The 21,924-nt window shown below is 43.7% G+C and overlaps 1 protein-coding gene across 3 annotated transcripts in view; it reads left to right on the top strand.

Moving 5' to 3' along the window:
- LOC144724566 (catenin delta-2-like) overlaps positions 1 to 21,924 on the top strand; it is a 279,333-nt gene that overhangs the window by 235,190 nt on the left and 22,219 nt on the right. For all 3 annotated transcript variants that reach the window (XM_078603836.1, XM_078603837.1, XM_078603839.1), the window contains 4 exons: positions 4,169 to 4,319; positions 5,061 to 5,418; positions 6,536 to 6,601; positions 7,764 to 7,848. In XM_078603836.1, the coding sequence (XP_078459962.1) occupies positions 4,169 to 4,319; positions 5,061 to 5,418; positions 6,536 to 6,601; positions 7,764 to 7,848 (660 nt within the window). The remainder of the gene's footprint in view (positions 1 to 4,168; positions 4,320 to 5,060; positions 5,419 to 6,535; positions 6,602 to 7,763; positions 7,849 to 21,924) is intronic.

Raw genomic sequence — 21,924 nt, forward strand, 5'->3', positions numbered from 1 at the left:
CTAGTTGACCAAGAGAACGACTAAAATAAATCCATAGGTTGCAGTCGACTACATTCACACTATGACTAAACTAAAAACATGCTGACCAAATACAACCCTGATGCACTCCTGCATCCTACCTTGGACTTAATGTATCAATAGTAAGCCACAGCCATTGCAAGAGTTATACTGTATGTGGTGTTGTCAAGTGCAGTCACATGGTGAGTGGTGGCTGACCCAGACAGACCTGGCTGCTGTCCTGCTCCTTATGCATTTGCCGGTTTTTCTTAGGTCTCAATAACAACTTATGTCACCTTATAATCCTCCTCGCACAGTTGCATTCGTTCACATCAGAGAGTATACTTAGAGTCCTGGGAAAGTGCCCCTCTATAATAGTTACGGGGGCACTTTGGGCATCGAATTTAGTGTCCCTCCCCCCACCACCCACATTGTGAATGACAAACCAGCAAAGATATGTTGCTATAAGTGCGATGCCAACACGTAGACTACAGGCACACGTGGTCTAGAGCACAATATTGGAGCAGACTTCAAGGTTGTGCATTGCGCAGTACAACGTTGACCCCTTTCACATCCCAGCTGCCCACTCTGTAACAAATCTATCCATTGCCTAAGGCTGCTCTTTACAAGTTTCTTGACACTGTAATAAGAGGCTGACTAGTGGGACTGGCTTCCTTGGATTCAATTGGCAGCAGTGAGGTGATGTTTATCATTTAATTTGCTAAAGTACAAGGTGGCTCAGCTATTCCGTTGGTGTGCCAATTTATTTTGTAATAAAGAGGGAATTGAGCTACCTTGTATTTTAATAAAGCGAGGCAGGACTAATTTATTTGACTGGCTCCCAGTGGTTTTGCGCGAAGTCGTGAGAGTGAAGTGCCCTTACTTCAGTTATTTTACCGTGTAAGTGAGTGTGCATGGTTCGCTGGGGGAAGAGCACCAGCCCCACATTAAAATAAATTCTCGTTTGTCGGCGGCAGTGCCGGTGGCGACACAGAGGATACCTGGGGTGGTGGGGGGAGTGTGGGGGCTGGTGGGCGTATTTCTCCGGCAAGATGTGGTAGCACCTGATTGCACTGTGAGCAGCGTGAGTAACGCGCCGGCAGATGGATAGGCCTTCTCAGGAACGATCGCGCACACTCCCAAGGCGACCGGATTTATCGCTGACGAGTTTTCGGCGCACGGAGGCAAAAGCAGCTTAAAACAAAAGGAATACATCACGAGATGGCGTGACAGGGCGAGGTTAAGGTTAGCATCACTTAGAGTGAGAGAGTGAGATAGAGAGAGGGTTGAAGAGACAGGCAGACAGAGACATGTGCTTGATGTGTGCACGTGGTGCATAGGAATCATGCGGTGAGCCATTGATTCGTGGATTAAAATACTTTCATGGACTGATGCGTCTGAGAATGCATTATTTATTGTTAATTGTACGCACATTGTATGCAAATGTTTATTTCTGGCTCATTAAAGGAACAAGACCGCACAAGAGAGATCACATGATACGTACAAGACGAAACACATTTTGTATCGAATTGTGATCCCCACATCATGAAAATGCATCAACTCACATGGGAAATTAATATTTTTACCCCTAACAGATAATGCAGAATCGGAAACCAATGATGAATAATTTGTGATCTTGTTTATGTATATATTTGCGTATATAATTGTTTATTTACAATCGCTCCTGAATATCGGGAAAAAATGTGTGTATTACGTGTGAACACCTGTACGATTGCTACGTGGATGTTGATATGCTCATGTTATTCATGTGTCTATGTATGATTTATGTACATATTACCAATATGGTCCACAACACAATTTGGTTATATATAGCTTCAAAATGACACTTGGATATCTCTACATTCATCGGCAGTGATTCACAGGCACTGCGCTATGAACCTGGCGACCTGAGTCCGATCCCTGGCCTTGACCAACATTAGTGAAGAGTGATTGTCTGGATTGGCGCTGGTCCCTCCCTTCGCCAACCAGCCACTGGTCAGTCTGGTCAAGTGTAGTCAACAAAAATAGCTCCGACGGATGTGCCGCTGACAACCGTGGTAATGGATTGACAAAGGGTTGTAAATGATTATCCTTGTTGTTGCTGTACGATCTGTATTTTACTGAAAGGAACAAGACACACACATCTCATATGTTTGGAGGTGTCTCATATTGTGACCCTGAATTGTAACAATCCATTGATTTGCAGGGAATTCATCTTTTTATTCCTCTATATAATTACACACACGGTCCCAATCTAAAAAAACATGTGCATTTGTATCATTGTTTAGTGTTGCATTGCTATGGTATTCCGTATCATTATGCTCATACGTCTGAATGTCTGTACAGATTCTGGATGTGGTTGTGTTCGTGCGCATGTTATTATTCATAGATGTGTTTATGTATTATTTATATACAGTACATATCACTATGGTCTGCAACACAATTTGGTTATATATATATAGCATTAAGTGACGAGGTTGATTTAATCAGAATGTAGATGTATTGAGGTATGATTTATAGAATATATGTATACGTGTAATATATATGTACGTATCTGTATTCTTTATATAACTGCAATATGTATTGGGGATGAGTCGAATGCTTTTGGTAACTAAATGGTTTTAATGTATTTAAACAATTCTGACTAATATTACATGCTTTTTTAATTGCCAAAAAAATGATAGTTATATACAAGCTGAACAAAAAAGTGACATACTTGATGGGATTTTGTGTATACATTCTTAAATATATTGATGTAGCTAAATCAATATGAATTGTATACAGGTAGTCCCCGACTTACGATGGTCTGACTTACGATATTTCGATCTTATGATGGCGATAACGATATGACAAAATTGTTAAATATTTTACATTTCGCGCGGCAGGCAAACGCAGCAGCGTACGAGGTACGATACTGTACGTTGGGACGCTGCCGGGATGTACTGTACGCATATAGTTTATACAGTACGGTACTGTAAATTGCTCTGTTTTGCTAAATTATCACCATTCTTTAAGACTCCTGGGTAGGCTTGGCCATTTTCGACTTTCGATGGGGTCGTCGTAACGCATCTCCATCGTAAGTCGGGGACTACCTGTATTTAAAGCTGCCAGTGAAAGAGATATCAGCAAATATGTAGCACAGTTGGCTACGTATTGTGTGAAAGAAGTTCAACATACATACAAGACCTAGATTGCGTCCTGAGTTGGCTGTGATTAATGAGATAAAAATGACTTTAAAATAAAAATCAGGCACCGTCATAGCTCTGTGGTGATATTTGGATTAAGACATTGGTGTGACAGTGGATGCCAAGAGGGTGCTGCATTTGATGAAAGTATGATTGTATTTTTAAGTGTATTTTTTCCGAGTCATGTTGAACAGCATGGGACACACAGCATGGAAGTATGCATCTTCAGTGATAAGCAGGTGATGTAACTTTAATCTTGCTTTGAAGCTTTCGTGACTGCAGGAATCCATACCCTTTGGTTCTTTCGGTAAATTCACGTAGGTATAAGATAAAATAAATCACCACGTTTCGGGCGCAACACAAGCGTCCATCATCAAGTGGGAAAGCGCCCGAAACGTCGTTATTTATTTTATTTTATACCTACGTGACTTTACCGAAAGAACCAAAGAGTAAGGATGTAACTTTACTTTCAACTAGGCAAAAGCCAATTGGGACCAAAAACCCAGTTTTTATTTAGAGACCTGAATAATCTGAACTCACGTGCATGTGCACCACTAGGCCCTCATGCAAGGCATGAAATGGGGCCCCCTTGTCAATGGCCTTTGGATGGGGGCCTCCTGTTCAATTTCCTCCACGCGGCCCGACACCTGCACCACTCATACACCCGTATGTATGCCCTGGTGGAGTTGCACGTCTCGCCTGCTGTGCGCCTATGTTTTGTTCGTGTATGCCCATGCGGCGTGTCAGCGCTCTGCCTGTATGTGTGACGATTATCTGAACCGGTTCTTGGCCTCCCCTAGGTCGATTCAGCCTTAAATGAGTACCTGTTACGGTGTGTAAACATCGTCACTGGGGTGACAAAGGCTGGCCACCCACTCCCTCGTGTGCTATGCCGGCTTCCATGGGCGCTGGCTAACAGCACCTGCCACAACAGTCTGTTAAAGCTATATGGGGGATCTTTGTCTTTGTGCGAACGTTCTCTGCAGTGGTCGAAATACGTGCGTGCCATGGTGCGGCGCGAGAAGGGGCTGCCCGTCCTGGTGGAGCTGTTGCGCATGGACAGCGACCGCGTGGTTTGTGCCGTGGCCACAGCCTTGCGCAACATGGCCATGGACGTGCTCAGCAAGGAGCTCATCGGTGTGTACATGCAAAGAAAAAGATCCCCCTTCATGTCTTTATATATATATCCTTGGGGCATGTGCTGTTAGCGTGCAGATTGTTGAGGCCGCCATGGTGCATGGGGGGGGGGGGGTGGCCACCATCGTAACCGCCAGACTTTGTCTCCCCATTGCTGATGTTTTCACACCGTACCAGGCACTCACTTAAGGGTCAGTCGAAGTATGGAAGGCCCAGCACGGGTTTAGGTATATACGCCAACTGGTGTTTGCCATGAGTGGAAATCGAACTCTGGTCACCGGGTTTTGTAGCACAGTGCGCTAACCGCTATGACATGCACACACGCACACACACACACACACGGACAAACAGTGCTACGTTCAACACCATTAGACTCGCACTCTAACAAAAAGTGTGGAGGCCTTGATGCAGAGGTGTATTAAACATCACTATTATTCCTACTGTCTGGTTTAAAGGTTGTGCTGCACAGCTCTCCGACGTGTTATCGGGTAGTACCGTGTGTCATTCAGCACGATGTCCTGAAGTACCTCGGATAGGCATGGTTGGCTACCTACGGCGCGAAAGAAGTTCAACATACATACAAGTACCTGAAGTTTGAACATCGTTCCGAAACGGCACACGGCATAGCCCGAAAACACGTCGGAGACCCATTATTATTACCACTACGATCATCATACACTCCGTTTGCCAGCTTGCGCTTCAACCTCCCCATCATTGACAAACTCCCCGCCCATGCATCAGGCAAGTACGCGATGAGGGACCTCGTACAGCGCCTGCCAGAGCCCGTGACAAACAACAGCATTGCGAGCGGGGTGGTGGGAGGCAGCGGCGGTGGAGGAGGAGGAGGTATGGCGAGCGGCACAAGCGGCGATGAAACTCCGGGCGCCACGGCGTCGACGGCGTTGATGACAGCAGCGCGGGGGGCCGGCGGCAACGGTAACAACGGTCACGGGGAAATGTGCGCGTCGGAGGACACGGTGGCGGCCGTCTGCTGCGCCCTCAACGAGGTGACGACGCAGAATATGGAGAACGCCAAGGCGCTGAGAGACGCCGGCGGGATCGAGCGGCTGGTCCACGTGACACGCGGACGCACGGACAGGTGGGTGACGCCGCCGCACAGACAGGCAGCGTTCGTTCTTGGGGCACAAGTCGTTCCATTGTGTCGCGGCCAGTCTGCCAGTCTCGGTTAATTCATATGAAGGATTTACATTTATAATGTTGACCTCTTTTGCCCGTGTGGTTGTAATCGTGCTATCAATATGTCCATTCAGAATTCTCGCAGAAACGGTGCATGTCTCTGCTGGGTGTTAGAGAATGGCCCACCGAAGCATATGTCACAGACCTACTTCTGAGATCTCTTTACATTACCTTTTTTGTCCACACACTAGGGGATATGCATTTTCACACATACCCTGATAAAGAGAAATGGTCATTATTTTTCACATTATGGTTTTTTTAATGCTGGAGACTTGGAATTAATAATGAAATATATTTCTCTGGGTATTTATTTTATGCATCTATTAGTGCATAAAAGAAACCCAGGATCTCAGAAATTCTGGCTCAGGGCTCCGACCTTCTAAGCCATGTGGCATAATTAAATTTCCTTGAAATGCTCGGTTCCAAAATGGTTATTTAAGCATGCTGTGGCCATTCCCAGTGGCAAGGGCAAGGCATGTCCATTAGAGCGATAAAGATGCAAAGTCTGTCTTGCTGTTATAAAAAAAAATGCCTTCTAACTCGACAGATAGAGGTCCATTTGGGCACATTACCAGATGTCCTATAAAGTTGCTGTCCAAGCTTTTTACTGGCTGGGGGGACATGCACTGCTGCTAGAATCACTGGCCACACAGTGTAATCTTGGGCTGAAGTATCATGTGGTCTCTTGATTTATTGCCTACTTCATCAGAAGTGATATCGATCGAAACTGGTATTTTGTTTGGGTATTCAGTCCTGTTAACAGTGCTGATGGATAATTGCACACTGAGATTACACACGCATGTAGCTGTGAGCGGAATAAATTAATATTTTTAAAAAATCAGTTCTCATCACGTGCATAACTGTACATTTCCCAATCACCTTTTTTCTCCCATTTTCTGAAAGTAAATCAAACAGAATAATTTTTTTAAAGTGTGTTTCTGCAATGGGCTGATTAGTGGACGTTGAATTATGAAGCATTGTCTTCACCCCTTGTTTTTCCTTTGTGCACTCCAATACAGAGTGGACTCCCTTCCCAAGGATAAGTCACGGATGTATGCCAGCGACACCTGGACCTCCTCTAACGGGTGCGAGGCCTTCCCTCATTTATCACCACTCTTTGTGTTCTCTCTGTCAGTGCATCCTCGTCAATGTTTATATGTATGGCTGCATGTGCATTTATGTCCATGCATGTATCTCTGCATCTGTTTGGCTGTGTCTGCATAATGCCTGTCCCTCTCTCGCATGTATGTATGTGCGTGAAAGTCGATGTATCAGCATTTCTGGCTCTTTGTCTATTTCAAGTCTTTTTTTATGTTCCCGACATTTTGTTATCTATGTCATCTCAATCATTTTGTTGAAGAATGCCAAATACATATTTTTCTGTTGTATTTAAGTTGCTCTGGAGGTGGCCAGGTGGCTCGGAGGTCGGATCGCTGAGCTGGCACCATTGAGATCCTGGGCTCGAATCCAGGCAGCAAGCCTGTGATTAATCCGGGTCCTCGTGTGTAGCGAGTTCATGGTCTCAGAACATTAACGAGTGAAATAACCATTGCAATAAATTCGGTTTGCTTAATTTGGTTAAATTTTAGCTCTGAGATAGAAAAGCATAATCTTGACTGTCCATGCCTTGAACCATTATTCTCTATGGCAGCATAGGTGGGAAAGTGCTGCCCCCCCCCCCATCCCACTGTATGAATCACAGGTCACTTGAAGGGATTCCAGAAGTTTGCTTTCTGTGATATCCACTTACATGGGGCCATTCTCTCACACAAAGGGTGGAGGGATGGCGCAGTGGTTAGTGCAGCTTTTTACTGGCCATCGAACAAAGATGGTCACTGCATCATCGTGCGCTTTCAGATGCACTTCTGCGGCCGTCTGGAACGTTCTTCCTTACAATATTAGGAAGCCACTGGAGCTTTACACTTTTAAATCTAGATTAAAAACAAATTTCTTAGGAATAGTTTTTTTTGTGTTTAGTGTCTTGTTTTTCCCCGCATCTCTGATTAGCACAGTTGGCTATGTACAGTGTGAAAGAAGTTCAACATACATATTGAATTGTGCTATGAACCTGGTGACCTGGTTTCGATTGCTGGCAGTGGGCAATATCAGTGGCATGTAATATCTGAACTATGCTGGACCCCCTGTATGGCCAAACTGCCACAGTGTGGGGGGATGCCTTCAAGCAGCATTGGATTGGCAAAGGGGCTGTGCATCACAATGCATTGCTGTGTGTTCTGACCCATGCAGGTTTTCACCGAAGGTCGTCAAAGCAGCGGCGCAAGTTCTGAGTACCCTGTGGCAGTATCGTGATCTGCGAGCCCTCTACAAGAAGGTGTGGTGTGTGTGTGTGTGTACCAATCCAGGACCTCTTTTATTTACGTTGCATTCGGCCTCTCTTGGAGCAATTGCACAACAGGAGTCATCAATGCATTGCAAATGACAGGTTCTCTGAATATATCGTATTTTTTATTTGATTTTTTTACCGTTACTTTACAAAAATGTTGTTTATTGGCATCATGTCATAAGACAATGGACATGTTTAATTCAGATCTTTGCAATGCCACACGTTAGAGGAATGGCCAATGCAAGGTGTCACGGAACTAATTCTGAGATTTCGACCAATCGTTTATCATCGGCGCGAGGAGCACTGCACTTCTCCGTGTGCTCTCCCATAAAGGTGTTCATTGCTTGGCAGAAAACCAACGTGTTTATATTTCCAGAGCTGGAATTTGCTGAAATAATCGAAGAAAATCAAATTCATTATTATTTGAGATGTGAAGTCGCTGTGTTTCACTGTGCAACTCTGATCCCTTAACTAAAAAATTCACGTTGAATAATTCCTGCGGTGTTGATGAGAAGACACTTATACATTGTTGTTGCTGCACTAATTTTTACCCACCTGTTGTACTGGCTTCAGTTTACATCAAAGCTAGAGAGCACGTTAAGGCTGGACAAGCCAGTCGGTGACAATTAAGGGCACATTGAGAAAAAAAACGATTGTTGCGTTACTGTATGTCGTGTTGCGCGTGAGTGATGATTATTTTAGATTTCGATTTAAAGCTTTCGTGACTGCAGGGATTCATCTTCCCTTCATTGGCTACCACATTCAGATAAGCCCCTTCCCCCTCCTCCCCCTTAACTTGTATTTAAGAGCTTGTCTCTTGGAATTTTGCCTCACTTGATACAGTAAATTTAGCTGTGACGGTCCCACCTGATGACGGAGACTTGTGTTGCCTCCGAAACGTCGTGATTTATTATTTTATTTCTATGATTATTTGATTTTTTTATTATTTATTTGTATTATTTATTTTTACCTGCGTGACTTTAACGAAGAAAAAACCTAAGAGTATGAGTATCATCTTCCCTTCTACGTGACTTTACCGAAAGAACCAAGAAGATTATTTTGGGCTTGCAGTATTTGTATGGTGTGTAATAGGTTCACAGCAACCCCTGTAGCCAACCGCAGTTGCGACGTTGACTATAACGTAAACAGAACAAATTGAATTGTAATCTTGTATCATGAAGAGATTTCCGAGGTAATGAACGGCTCGAATAGTTTCATTCCTACGTAAATGGTAAATAAACAAAAGTCGGGTTGTTGGTTCGTGATGCTTATGTATGTGAGTAATGTTGATCGATTGTTGTACGAGGATTTTACGTTTTAGGCTGCGTCCGCCAAAGTGACATCTAATGTAGCTTCTCGCCTCTCACCCCGTTCGTATCTACATGTAGCCTTGCTCCTCCAATAGGGTGCAGATACCCCACTGGAACAGAAATAGACTCAAAAGCATGATTGACAAAATAATGTGAAATACTCTTTGGTTCTTTCGGTAAAGTCACGTAGGTATAAATTAAAATAAATCGCGACGTTTCGGGCACAACACAAGCGTCCGAAACGTCGTGATGACGGACACTTGTGTTGCGCCCGAAACGTCGTGATTTATTTTATTTTATACTCTACGTGACTTTACCGTAAGAACCAAAGAGTACGGATTCCTGCAGTCACGAAAGCTTGAAATCAAGAATAATGTGAAATAATGATGAGAGTAATGATAAACAGCTATATTTGGATTGGAAACAAAAAAAGCTATACCTCAATAACTGCTGTCATATAAACCTGTAAGAAACTAGTCATATTACCAGAAGTTGCAAGTTGAGCGATTGTTGCATCGTTTTTGACCTTGGGCAATCTTAGAGTAGTGCAGTTTTTTTCGTGGTGTTTTGTGCAACGCGTTTATTTCCAACGCTGCTTGGCAAAAATATATATTAATTGAAGGTAGCGTAACTAGGATAACACGGCAGAGTAGGGATATTTTAGCCAATTACGGAAGGCCGACCTGGATTAAAATGTTGAAAGAAAGTCGTGAGTGAGAGCAGAGATACATTTGATGATTAAAAGCAAAATACCAATGTGCCTTAAGGAGAAGCCTTGCAGTCGGAATATATTTCCTGTCACGAAATTTGGATTGGAAACAAACGCTGACAAATAATGTGGAGAAAAAATCTGTAAAATGTCTAAAGAAGTGTGGAGAGATGATGCTGGGAATTACAGAGACAGAAATAAGAAGGAATCACTTGGAGAACATGAAATTTAGACAAATTTTTGCTGACTGTTAAGACAAGTTCTTTAGTTTGGACTTGACACATTGCTAGATGCAATGATACCCTGTGTGGCTAAATAAGTGATCCTGTGTCCCCATCTGTATGCGTTGGTTGGGTCGTGGTCTCATTGTAGCTGATGCACACCATTATGCTCCCTAATCTCTGATAGACCAGTTTCATGAACTGGCTATACCTTACACCTGAATCTGACACGAAAGTCACTTCGTGTATAAATACTTCCAGTGCAGTGGGCGAAAAACGAGAATAGTCTCAAGTACAGTTTAGCTTTTAAATGTTGTTTAGTCACATTTGTTTTTGTATTCTTTACTATTGTTTGTATATTTTACCAGGTAAGGCCAACTGTGCTATATAGCTATTTTTCAGAAGCTATCTGGGCACAAATGATAGCTCAACCAAGTGGCTGATCCCGTGGAAATGTAAAGTTGGCAGCCATATACTCTAAACGCACGTTTCTAAATGTGGAGGGAGAAGCTGGAGAAAAATCGTCGCAACTACGGGGAGAACGGGCAAACCAAATATACAGGTGTCAGGGTTGGAATTTCACCCAAGACCTCCTGCATACGAGCCGAGGTAGTTAACATCTTGCTACCGTGGTGCCCCGTATTACATCTGTGTTACATTATTGTTTTTGCACATTGTATTTGGTATTTAATTACTTCCTGACTGAATAATTATCTCAAATACCCCCTTTGTTGTGACACCACAAGATCCACCGGATGGGAGGCGCAGTATAAATAACAAATGATGATGATGATGATGAGGTCATCCCACCATGAAATGGGTACCAATCGCTGTGGTGAGATTAGCATTAACACTGGGGAGACCGAGCATGACCAGGCATTGGGTGCTGACCGCATGACCGTTTTGTGAATAGTGCCACCCTTAATAGATACTCGCTCACAGCACTTTATGTAACCGTCAACAAGTAAAATGGAGTCCATTTGTACATTTTGTGGGCAAAGTACACAACCATTTTATCTGGAAATGGAGTTTGGAAAGTATATTTAAATGCCATCTATAAAACAAAATCTTGCCTTGAAAAGAATGACTTCCAATCTTCTACTTTTAAAAAATAGGTTATTCCAAAGCCACATAGGAAAGTGAGTGAATGATGCTTACATCAGCAGGGTCCCCCATTGATTTTGCTCTAGACGAAGCAATATGAGACAATGTATTCCATTGACGTAAACCCAGCAGCAGTAGACATCTTGAAGCTGTAATGTCTTGGTTGCTTCTGTGGAGAGTCCATTTCAGCAGTGGTTAGATAAATCCATCTCCACCCCTCTATCCATCCCGGGTGTCCCTCTGCCCTTCATTCTTCAGACCTTTGAGTGCTTTTTCTCCCTCCGAAGATATCCTTCACCATGTCCCAGTCATCTCCCTTATCCTCGTCTTCCCCACTCTCTCGCTCGGTCTTCTCTCCTTTTCCATCTGGCAGAATCGACGATCTCACTTGTAGTGTAATTAACACAAAGCATGAGAAATTGCAGCTGTCATGGAGCGGGTGGACTGATTTGTTGGTTGGCCAGTGGATGTGTATGCACGTTTTTCTCGTGGTTTCATACACACTAATTAGTTAAACAAATATACCGTTTCCAACATCCAGTCAGCCACACTCACAAAGGCGTGCCATCCTTAATGCATACACACGCAAAATGTGCTGTTGCGCTTGCAAGATAAATACGAATGTGCACACATGCCCACACACGACTGCATGTGATCTGCGCCTCGCACAAAGAATGCTCGCGCCCCAGGAGGCTTAAACGCATGCACAACCACACCCTCTCCTCCAGGGAATGCTGCTGTCTACCTCCAATTATTCACATCACACACACAAGTGGGGCTTGAATGCACACACACGCAACCGGGCCACAAAGTGGCTTGCATATTCAAATGTGCGCAATGTGACCGTTAAGCAATATGCACGCGACCTTGCACACGCAAAATGCAAAGATCCCCCATGCAGCTTGCACAGCCTGTTGGGGCAAGTGCCATTAGTGAGCACCTGTGAACGCTGGCACGTGCCACGAGGGGATTGTGTGTCCAGGGCCGTTACCTGGCCGTCTTTGTCTCCCCAGTGCTGACGTGCGCACACACACACATAGACAAATACACACATGTAATCTCACTTAAGGAAACAATTTGTCTCCAGTACCTCAGGGATCTGTTAGGTTCGCTGCAATTGGGGAGCGGTTGCATTCCGACGAGGCACGCCCCCATACCAGGGAGGGTTGAACATCTCGTGCCGCACCCGGACACACGTGTCCATCCGGCGTGCTGTCAAGCCCAATCTGAGGAACACATTCTATTTAACAGGTTGACCGAGAGCGCGACCTTCACGAATGCTGGACCAATTAGGTCTGTGAGTTTGCAGTGAGCTCGCAAACCGTGGCAGAATACGGACATGCACGTGAAGGGTGTACGTACGGGCACGTGCAAAGCGCACGTGAAGTTTGGTAGGTTCCTGTGAGCATCTGAAAAGCCTCCGAATTATTTTTAATGTCACAACGCTGACAAATGAATGTTCTTAGAAAATTCATCCGATGTTGTTTGTCGTGGCTTAAAAATAAACAAATTTTATTCCGAAGCTTGTGATGCCACTGGGACAAAATACATTGTGCATCCCGTACGTGCATGCAGTCTCATGCAAATGCCGCTCGCACACACTCGCACACACACACTTGTGCACGCGCGCACACAGGCACAAGTGCTCCATCTCCCATGACTAATCAGGCATTCTTGGCGCCTTTGAAGTCTTAGATGTTTGCATTTAACAAAAAAACATGTGCAATATATATAAATTGGCTATACACATTTTAGATGTTTTTGTAGAAATAACGCACACTGCATTGATGTGCAGACTTGAATAGCAATAACCCCATCATCGTTGAGCATTCATATTATGGAGAACTGCATTGGATATATGCTTTGGCCACTGTAGATTGAGTGACCTTATAGACTGGAATAATTCAATCGTTGTGCATGCTTTTTGAGTGTGTGTATCCCATTGTGTATCTGCTACTTTGTATGGGAATAACCTCTTTTTGCTTTCATTTATGACCTTTGCTCCATATTTTCAAGTGTATTCATCTTTATGGGTTATTTTTCTTGTATATGTGTTATTTGTATCGCCGTACACACACTGGCATTTAGTATTTCATTGCCATGTCCGTGTGTTTCATTGTGCGAAGTAATGTGAATAGTGGTGTTAATTATTTCAATATGTGTTTTGGAGTGAAGCAAAGTTGGGCCTTCTGAGTTAGGTGTGTTCTGGGTTGTGCTGCGTGTTGAAAATGTATTTTGTCGAGCTTTCACCATGCACTGCTGCGGGCATCATTCAACCTCCTGAAGATGGTTGCGGTCAAATTTCGATTTAAAGCTTTCGTGACTGCAGGGATTCATATTCTTGGTTCTTCCAGTAAAGTCACGTTGAAGGGAAATAATAAATTAATACAAATCAAATATAATAAAATACAATTTTCACGACAAGCAGCCGTCCTCAGGTGAAGAACAGGGCTGTCGGAAAGACGCTGTCGGAAAGACAGTGTCTTTCCGACAGCGTCTTTCCGACAGCCCTGACGGCTGCTTGTGTTGTGGCCGAAACGTCGTGAGATTTGTATTTTATTATTATTTTTTTTTCCCTTCTACGTGACTTTACCGAAAGAACCAAGAAGATGGTTGCAGTCGTGTGTTGCAAAGGCTTATTTGTGTTGTTATCATTATTACTTCACTTGGTTATACAGAAAAGCCTCACCGACTCTCATGACTCTTTTTCAAGATGGTCCTGCCAAGTTTTTTTTGCCTTAGCAGACGGTTATTGCTATGTCGATTCCAATCAAGAATATATCTGCGTATTTCATAATACAGGCTTTTTTTGGGTTAGATTGCGTTAATATAAATATTAACGCGTGCATATAAATATTAACACGTGAATATAAATATTTACGTTAATATAAATATTTACGCGATCTAACCCCAAAAAACCTGTATTATGGATGATATTGGTCGCGAAAGCCTGCGTGTTAAACTGATCTGCGCAATTCATTTCAAATTTGACCGTGACACCAACACGCACGACTCCCTTTCACAATGGCCGACTCTTGCGAGTGACGTCAATTTAATGTCCGCTGGGAAGCAGATGGCACATACTGTTTTCACGGTTAATACACCTCCCAGTATTGACCAGGACGGCCACTGAATATGAGCCTTGAACCTTGGCGAGAATCGGCCAATACCCTACCGCTGGGCCATCTCACCACACCGAATTGAGCCTTGTTAGTACTTGGACTGGCGACCGTCAGGGCTTGCCAGGTGTAGTAGATGAAACACTTTGAGGTGGCCAGGGGATAAGCATTTAGCGCCATTCCTTGATATAGCTGCAGTTTCTCTGGATACTCCTCCCGCATGTCACACTCTCATTAATGACATTGGCCAAACATCTCACCCAATACAGGAACCTCCGAAGAAAATTAATGGACACTTGGGAATTTCTGGATGGATAATAAATAATAGGGTGGATAATCATAACGATTATTTGATAATGGTATATTTAAAACATGAACGAATTAAAATATATGTAACCCCTATTAATATGTAACATTAGAATTGTCATGAGCAAAGATGTTGGTTGATTTTACATTAGCGTACTATTGTATTTTTGCGCATGCCTTGCCTTTGCAATTTGTATAATTTGGTCACTAGTCTTTTTCCACAACATAAGCCGCACAATTTGTTTGTTGGAGCAGAAACATTTAATGTAATGGCTCAGCGTCTCCGACCCAGACCAGCTCATCATCATAATCAGTGGCTTGGGTGGTAAAGTAATTGCACAGCAATTAAATTCATGCTAAAACACAGTGGTGCAGTATATACAGCAAAAAGGCATCGCTAAATGCTTATTGTCGTGAGTAACTATCCATATATTTTTTATGCCCTTTTGCTTACTGTCAATTTAATTCACACGTATTGGGTTGTATAATCTGAAGGCAGGCATTTCTAGCAGCGACAGAAGTGCATATTACTGCAGATAGGTTTAACGCGCAACGCAGTATGGAAAACGGAACGGAGTTAATTGTACGCCTATGCTGCTAATCTCAATCCACTGCTGGATGAGGGCCTCTCCTCATGCTGCTTGCATTATGGGGGGATTTTTTTTAATCATATTTGTCTACTTTAGTCAGTGCAGGTTGGGGAAAGTGGGGAGCATGGCCCCGTGTCAGCCTGTTCGTGCATGGTGGTGACCCATTCAAGCAACTATTGCACTTAACCCTGGCCTGTTTAGTGGCAATATTTTAAACTAATACATGCCCATCCATTCTATCCAGTAGACGGCACGGTTCTACTGTGCCATTTTGTTTATTGAGTTTGTGAGCCAGTTGGCCATATTTTTTCATGTTATTTATTTCAGCATGAAGGGCCCAGTAAGCTGTGAGCCTCTTGTTTCATGGGCGCCCTGCAAAAGTACAAATGTTATACTGTGGAGATCTTAGTTACTATCATGGTTACGTACCTCGCGATACCGAAAAGGGAGTACCGGTACGTGCTTTACATGTTACAGGGATAGGGAACTGGTAAAAAAAACTAAAGCAAAAAATTACTGCATTTTTGTAACTTACAAAAATAAAGGGGAAAAAATGCCTTGAACAAAGAAAACGCAATCAGCATTGTACAAGAATATAACCCACTTTTCATCCACACAACCAGAGAATACACACTCATTATATTTTGGCTCATTACTATCACAACAAACGATTATATATTTAATAACGCACAATAAAAAACGCGATTTATGAAGAATATTAAAAAATTTAGACATTTTAAACTTTTTCATCTTAATGATGATTTTCATACTGTCTGAGACACCGTTCCAATGTCGAGCCAGGCTATTTAACACACTGATAGCTGCTGCCACTGGTTCAGCACCAATGACGGCACTGGTATGGGGGTTGCATTGCTGCTGCAGATGCCAAGTGCCGTTCCTAAGTACGTTTTTGTCTTTGTGCAAAACCTTTGTTTGCTGTTCGCTACATAGCCTTGTAAGCACACACAATTGCAACTAAACTTTATTTTGCTTAGGATCAATAGTTGAGTTTTTGTAGTCTTCCCCCTTGTCCAGTGAGGTGTTCCACCTCTGAGAGAAGATATTCAGAAGGTCCGCTGTGCTGTGACCTGTTCTGAATCCAAACTGTCTGCAGGAGATCAGGTTGTTATTCAGCATGCACCTTTGAAGTTGTTTGCTTACTGCTCCCTGCATAACCTTGCTAATGATGCTGAGCAGGGATATGGGGTGATTCTTTGATGGGTTGGCTTTAGAGTCCTTGTGTATTTGGATTACTGAGGCCAGCTTCTATTGGTTTTGGAATACTACACTTGAGAAGCAGCAGTGGAAGAGGCGACACAGAGGGCTTGCAAGTTCAGCACTGCATTCCTTGAGAACTCTGGTGGGGATTAGATCTGGGCCGGTGGCTTTCTCGGGCATGAGTCGCTTTAGGAGCCTGTTGATGTCTTTGGGCTTGCAGGTGATGTTCTTAATTGAGCAGGTGGTGCTTTGTTCAATGTATGGGGCCAGATCTTTTTCATCTTGGAGACGGCATTTCTTTGCAAAAATCTCACAGAACACTTCTACTTTATCCCGTGCTGTGATATGGACAACATCCATGTGCACAATGACAGGGGGATGTCAGAGTTTGCAGCTCTTCCAGAGAGGGAGTTGATGAGCCTCTACCATTTCTTTCTGGTTAAGGTTCTATCAATAAGCTCCTTGAGTTTGATGTCGTAGTTCCTTCTAGCCTGCTTCTCAGCCAGGTTCTAGAAGTGTCTTGCTTGGGAAAATTTCAGCTTGTTGACGGCAGTGTTGTTTTTCTTGAGTTGGCGGAAGAGGCATCGCTTCTTCCTTGTAGCTCTCCTGCACTTCTCGTCAAACCATGCCTTATGTCCGGGCTTTTTGGTGACAATTTTGCTGGGGATGTATAGCAGCTCCATAGCATTACAGATGATGTCGGTGACCTCGCTACACGTCTTCTCAGGGTCTATCACCGAGAAGACTCTTGACCAGTCTGTAGATGCGATGAAGCCTCTCCTTCAGCAGTAGTTGGCTTTGTTGTATTGCCACACTTTCCTCTTGTAGGGCTTATTTTTCTGCGCATGGACATCAAGCTTTACCAGGACTGGGTTATGGCCTGAGGTGCCCAGGTTGGCAAGCATTGCAGATATGAGAGGAAAGTCAGTAATGACAAGGTTCAGGATTTGGTCACCTCTTATTGGAAATTCAACCATCTGTTGAAGGCCCAAGCAGCTTTCAAGCTATAACACTTGGTGGCCAGCTGAGTCTGTTATTCGGTTACCTAGCCGGTCTTCATGATGGACATTGAAGTCTCCCACCAGCATGATGGAATGTACATCAAACGCTATCATTTTTGATAGCGTTTGATGTGTAATGCTATGGAGCTGTCCAGGTAGTTAAATATGTCATTGGTAGCACTGGGTGGTCTGTACACGGCTCCGATGAATAGCTTCTGGGAACATAAGTTGACTGTGAGCCACATCAGTTCCATGTCATGATTAATGTCAATTCCTCGTAGGCAGTACACTGCAATCCCACCTCTGGATGAGGCAGCTCTATCTCTTTGGCAACACATGGTGTAACCAGGTATTGCAATGCAGTCTGCTCTCTCTTGAACAGATGGGTCCAGGAATGTTTCCACCACCATGACAACAATGGCTTCCTTCTCCTTGCACAAGTTGGCGAGTTCTCCGATGTTGCATCTCAGGCCACGGATGTTGACCTCAATATTTAGCAGTTCCTTGTCTCATAGTTGGTGGGTAAACATATGTCGTTTCCATATTGATCCTTTCGAGGATTGGCTTTGTTTCTTGTAGCAATTGAGAGTAGTGTTCAAGGGTTGATGGCCCTTGACCCCAGACACAACTGAGCAGTGTGGTGGAGGTATATGCTATACATGACCTGATCTGAAAGCATCCGAAGACTCATAACAGATCGTGCTCGGGTAAGAGTCACTCGGGCAAGGGTGGGGTGAACAGCACTTTTTTATACCCCCACTACCCCATCAGTATGCCTGCAGTACTGAAGAGATGGCCTCATCCACAGCTGACCATATAAAATATGGAATATTGGAGCAATGCTGGGCCAATGTTGGTCCAATCAGTTCCAGCCACATGCCAACGTAGGTCCAACGTTGGCGTGTTTACTGGGGAGTAACTTCCCATTGTTGTTCACATTGATCAATGCAGATCTGGGCGTAGGTATTTGCCATTGTTAGATTTGGCAACACAAATTATGAAGAGGATCAAGGACCAGATTCACGTGTGGGAAAATATTTCTTTCACCTAATTATTGAAAATGTACAAATTTCTCCATTACTAACAATATGGCAAATCACCCACGCGATGTGTTGTGGTTCCGTTTTATTGATGAGATAATATGGCGCTGACATGTTTAAATAATATAATAATAAAAATAAGTGACAGTTAATTATAAAAATAGCAAGTATAACATCGTGAAGTGGACCAGTCAAGAAAGTGAAAGCTTTACAAAAGAGAACAATTTACAGCCCTTTTTAATTTTTCTGATGGATCAAGGCCCCCCCCACTCACGTTTGTCAAGGCGATTTGTACCTGACAATACTTCACCACGCTAATCAGTGTGGATTGGTGAAGAGTGGAAGGCCAGTTATCACTCGCCGCTGATCTTAGCCGTCGCTGGGAATAGATAAATAAAACAATGCAAAAACCACAATGCTACATTTATTGGTTCCGAAAACGATAATTATCTGGAAATATCTCTGAAATTCACGAAGCATGTTCCAAAGATCTGGACTGGATATCAAAACTTTAACGGGAGGCTGTAAAATGTCACCGTTCCTCCACCTTCCTCTTGCACCTCCGATTAGCACAGTTGGCTACGTACGGCGCGAAATAAGTTAAACATACAGTACATACATAATTTATGGTTCAGAAACAAAAACTGGAGACAGAAACGTTAATGCACGCAGCACTGGCAACCAAAGTACAGCAGCACTGAATTTATTTGTACCCTCTACAGGCATGATGCTCTTGCCTACCTGAGTAGAACCGAGCATGACAGCGCGTGGACGGTGTCGGCTTTACCGGTCGTACAATGAGAGTCGATCAGTACGTGCCAGAGAAAGTCTTTCTCTCTCCCAGAAATACGCCAATTCCACAGAGTGGTCAAACTCTCACAAGAAGTTTAACAAATGTTTCCCTTGGGCAGGGCTTTTAGACAGCCAAGCCATCTGCTGCCCAGTCAGGCAGGACCGTGAATAGCCTCATTCCTGCCTCTCCTCTCAGCTAGTTAAGGGTGGAGTGATGGATGGCGCAGTGATTACTGCACTGTGCGATTAACCCGACGACCAGATTTAGATCCGTGGCCACAGCTAACTTTGGTGCCGAGTGATATCTTAACAGGTCCTGAGCTCCACCCCAACTAGCCCACATTGAGCAGCATGCCGAAATATGGGCAAACAAATCTCTTTGACTGACGTGGCGGTAACCTTCATTCAACAGCGCATTGACAAGGGCTGGAAATTATTATTTTAAGCTTGAGAAAGGTCCTCCTGCTGGATTTCTAGACTTGAAATGAGAATCCCTTTTTAGATTTCCTTTAGGTTAAATTAACCTGACTGTTAAGGGCTGAGTGAATGTTTGACATGGCCTGGAAACAACACCATGTGCAAAGGACTCCCATAGGTCAGCTCAGCCTTAAATTATTATCCTCTGAGGACATTTCCCAGGTTAGCTTGATTTGACCATACAACACCACGTTGGTCGGTGCGGGTTATCAAAGCAGGGAGCACAGACCTGGGAGCATAGAGGCACAGTACAGCAGTGGATTTTTCTGCACTTCCCCCCGCTTCTCACAACATAGCACAGGCCCATAGCCGCTCATAAAAACCTGACGTGCATGATGTTCACCCATTTCAACACTGTCGAGGTACAACCTCTGCCAAGCTGCCAAACATCTGATGAGGTCGGGCACGTTCCAGGTGATTTGGTCATCGGTCTTCTAGTTGACTGGAAAATGAGAACCTTTTGCGGTGAACGTTTAAAAACACTGGCGTGTGCGACTCTGCATTGAAACTGAAATCCATACAAATGTACGTGCACGTGCTGCGTCTCAATGCTGTAATATGCCCGTTTACAGGGTCAGCCTTTTAAACTTCACTTAAACAAAAATACAGATGAATTAAATTTTCCTGAATGCCATAAGTGCTACTCCTGCGATGAGTGATGCTTATCGATTTTGTTAATTTTTTTTGGTAGTGCAGGTGTGCGGCGGGGAGGATACATCACCTTAAGGGATTTGTTACTGGCAGTACAGTTTTGTTTCCTTAACATGTTTATGTTAAAGGATATGGTTGCATATCAAGTTCAAGTTCATTTATTAGGTATAGCCCTGTGAGACATTCGGCTCTTGAATCGGGTGCAACCGCAACAAACAAAAAACAAAAACATGAACAAAAAAACATCTTAAAGTGAATATGTGACTGAGTGCAAACAGAAAATCCAAGAAAAGACAGCAAAATATTGCAGAAAAAAATACCATACACCAAGAAGTATAGACACATCACAGTTAACAATGGAAATATTTCACGACATTATACTGTGGGATGAATCCAACCACATGCCATGTCAGGGATGAGAGATGTTTGACCATACTTTACCATGCTGGTTCAGTGTGGATTTTGGTGAAGAGAAGGAGGCCCTAAACCAGTTTAGATGTCAGCCGCCACTGCCAGGAATCGAACCCAGGTCGCCAGATTATTTGAGCAGCGTGCTAACCACTGCGCCATCAGCATATTCATGCAGTATGGCTTTCCCACCTGATGGCGGACGCTTGTGTTGCGCCCGAAACGTCGTGGTTTATTTTATTTTATACCTACGTGACTTTACCGAAAGAATCAACGAGTAAGTATGGCTATGTTCCGACAAACTGAAACTGACACCTTTCGGGTTGAGTACATTACTCTTATACTTCTATGCCAAGTGTTTGTAAAGTGATGCAGAATATTTTTCGGTTGTGTGCTACAGTGGCATAATGCCCTTACTAAGCGTGCGTAACGCTGAAGTGATTTGTCAATTAATGTCTTGCAATACAGGCATCGAATTGTGCGTGTAAAAATTTACTTTTTTGTATTTATACATATCTTGTATGTGATGGGTTCTCATAACCTCTGCATCCACCAGAGGTGCTAACACTCACCGCAGCGTAACAAAAAAGCTACTTTAATTTAACCAATACTCTCAGTTTTGACAAATCATCAACTCACTGAGGTGTAGGGGAGAGATCATTGCACCCCTATCTTAATCCCAACATGGGCCATCTCACTACGCCAAGTAATTAATAACCCGCCACAGTGAACTTCACTAAGCCACTGACCCTGAGCCACTCACTGGAGGCCTTGATGGCACAGAATGTTCCAGAAACACAAGGGGCCAAAAGCTTTTTGCCCAAGGCAACCTCTTAGGTAAACAGTGGTGATGGGGGGGGGGAGAATCACTTTTTGTGGTTGCTTAGTTTGACCCCAAAAACACTGGCACAGGTACAGTGCACCGTGATAGACAGGGAGCATCGTGACATTTATATCGGCAGAACGATGGAATATAATGTCACCCTCAGACCCGGGGCTCTGTGCAGAGCTGGCGAGTAGTGTTCGAAGAAGATTCCGTGTATCTGTGCTTCACTTGGACAACTTAATAAGCGTAAAGTCGCCCGGCATGGAAGCAGATTATAGATTCTACAATTCAA

Source organism: Lampetra planeri, chromosome 21 (assembly GCF_965212315.1).
Source record: "Lampetra planeri chromosome 21, kcLamPlan1.2.h2, whole genome shotgun sequence".
NCBI lineage: Eukaryota > Metazoa > Chordata > Hyperoartia > Petromyzontiformes > Petromyzontidae > Lampetra > Lampetra planeri.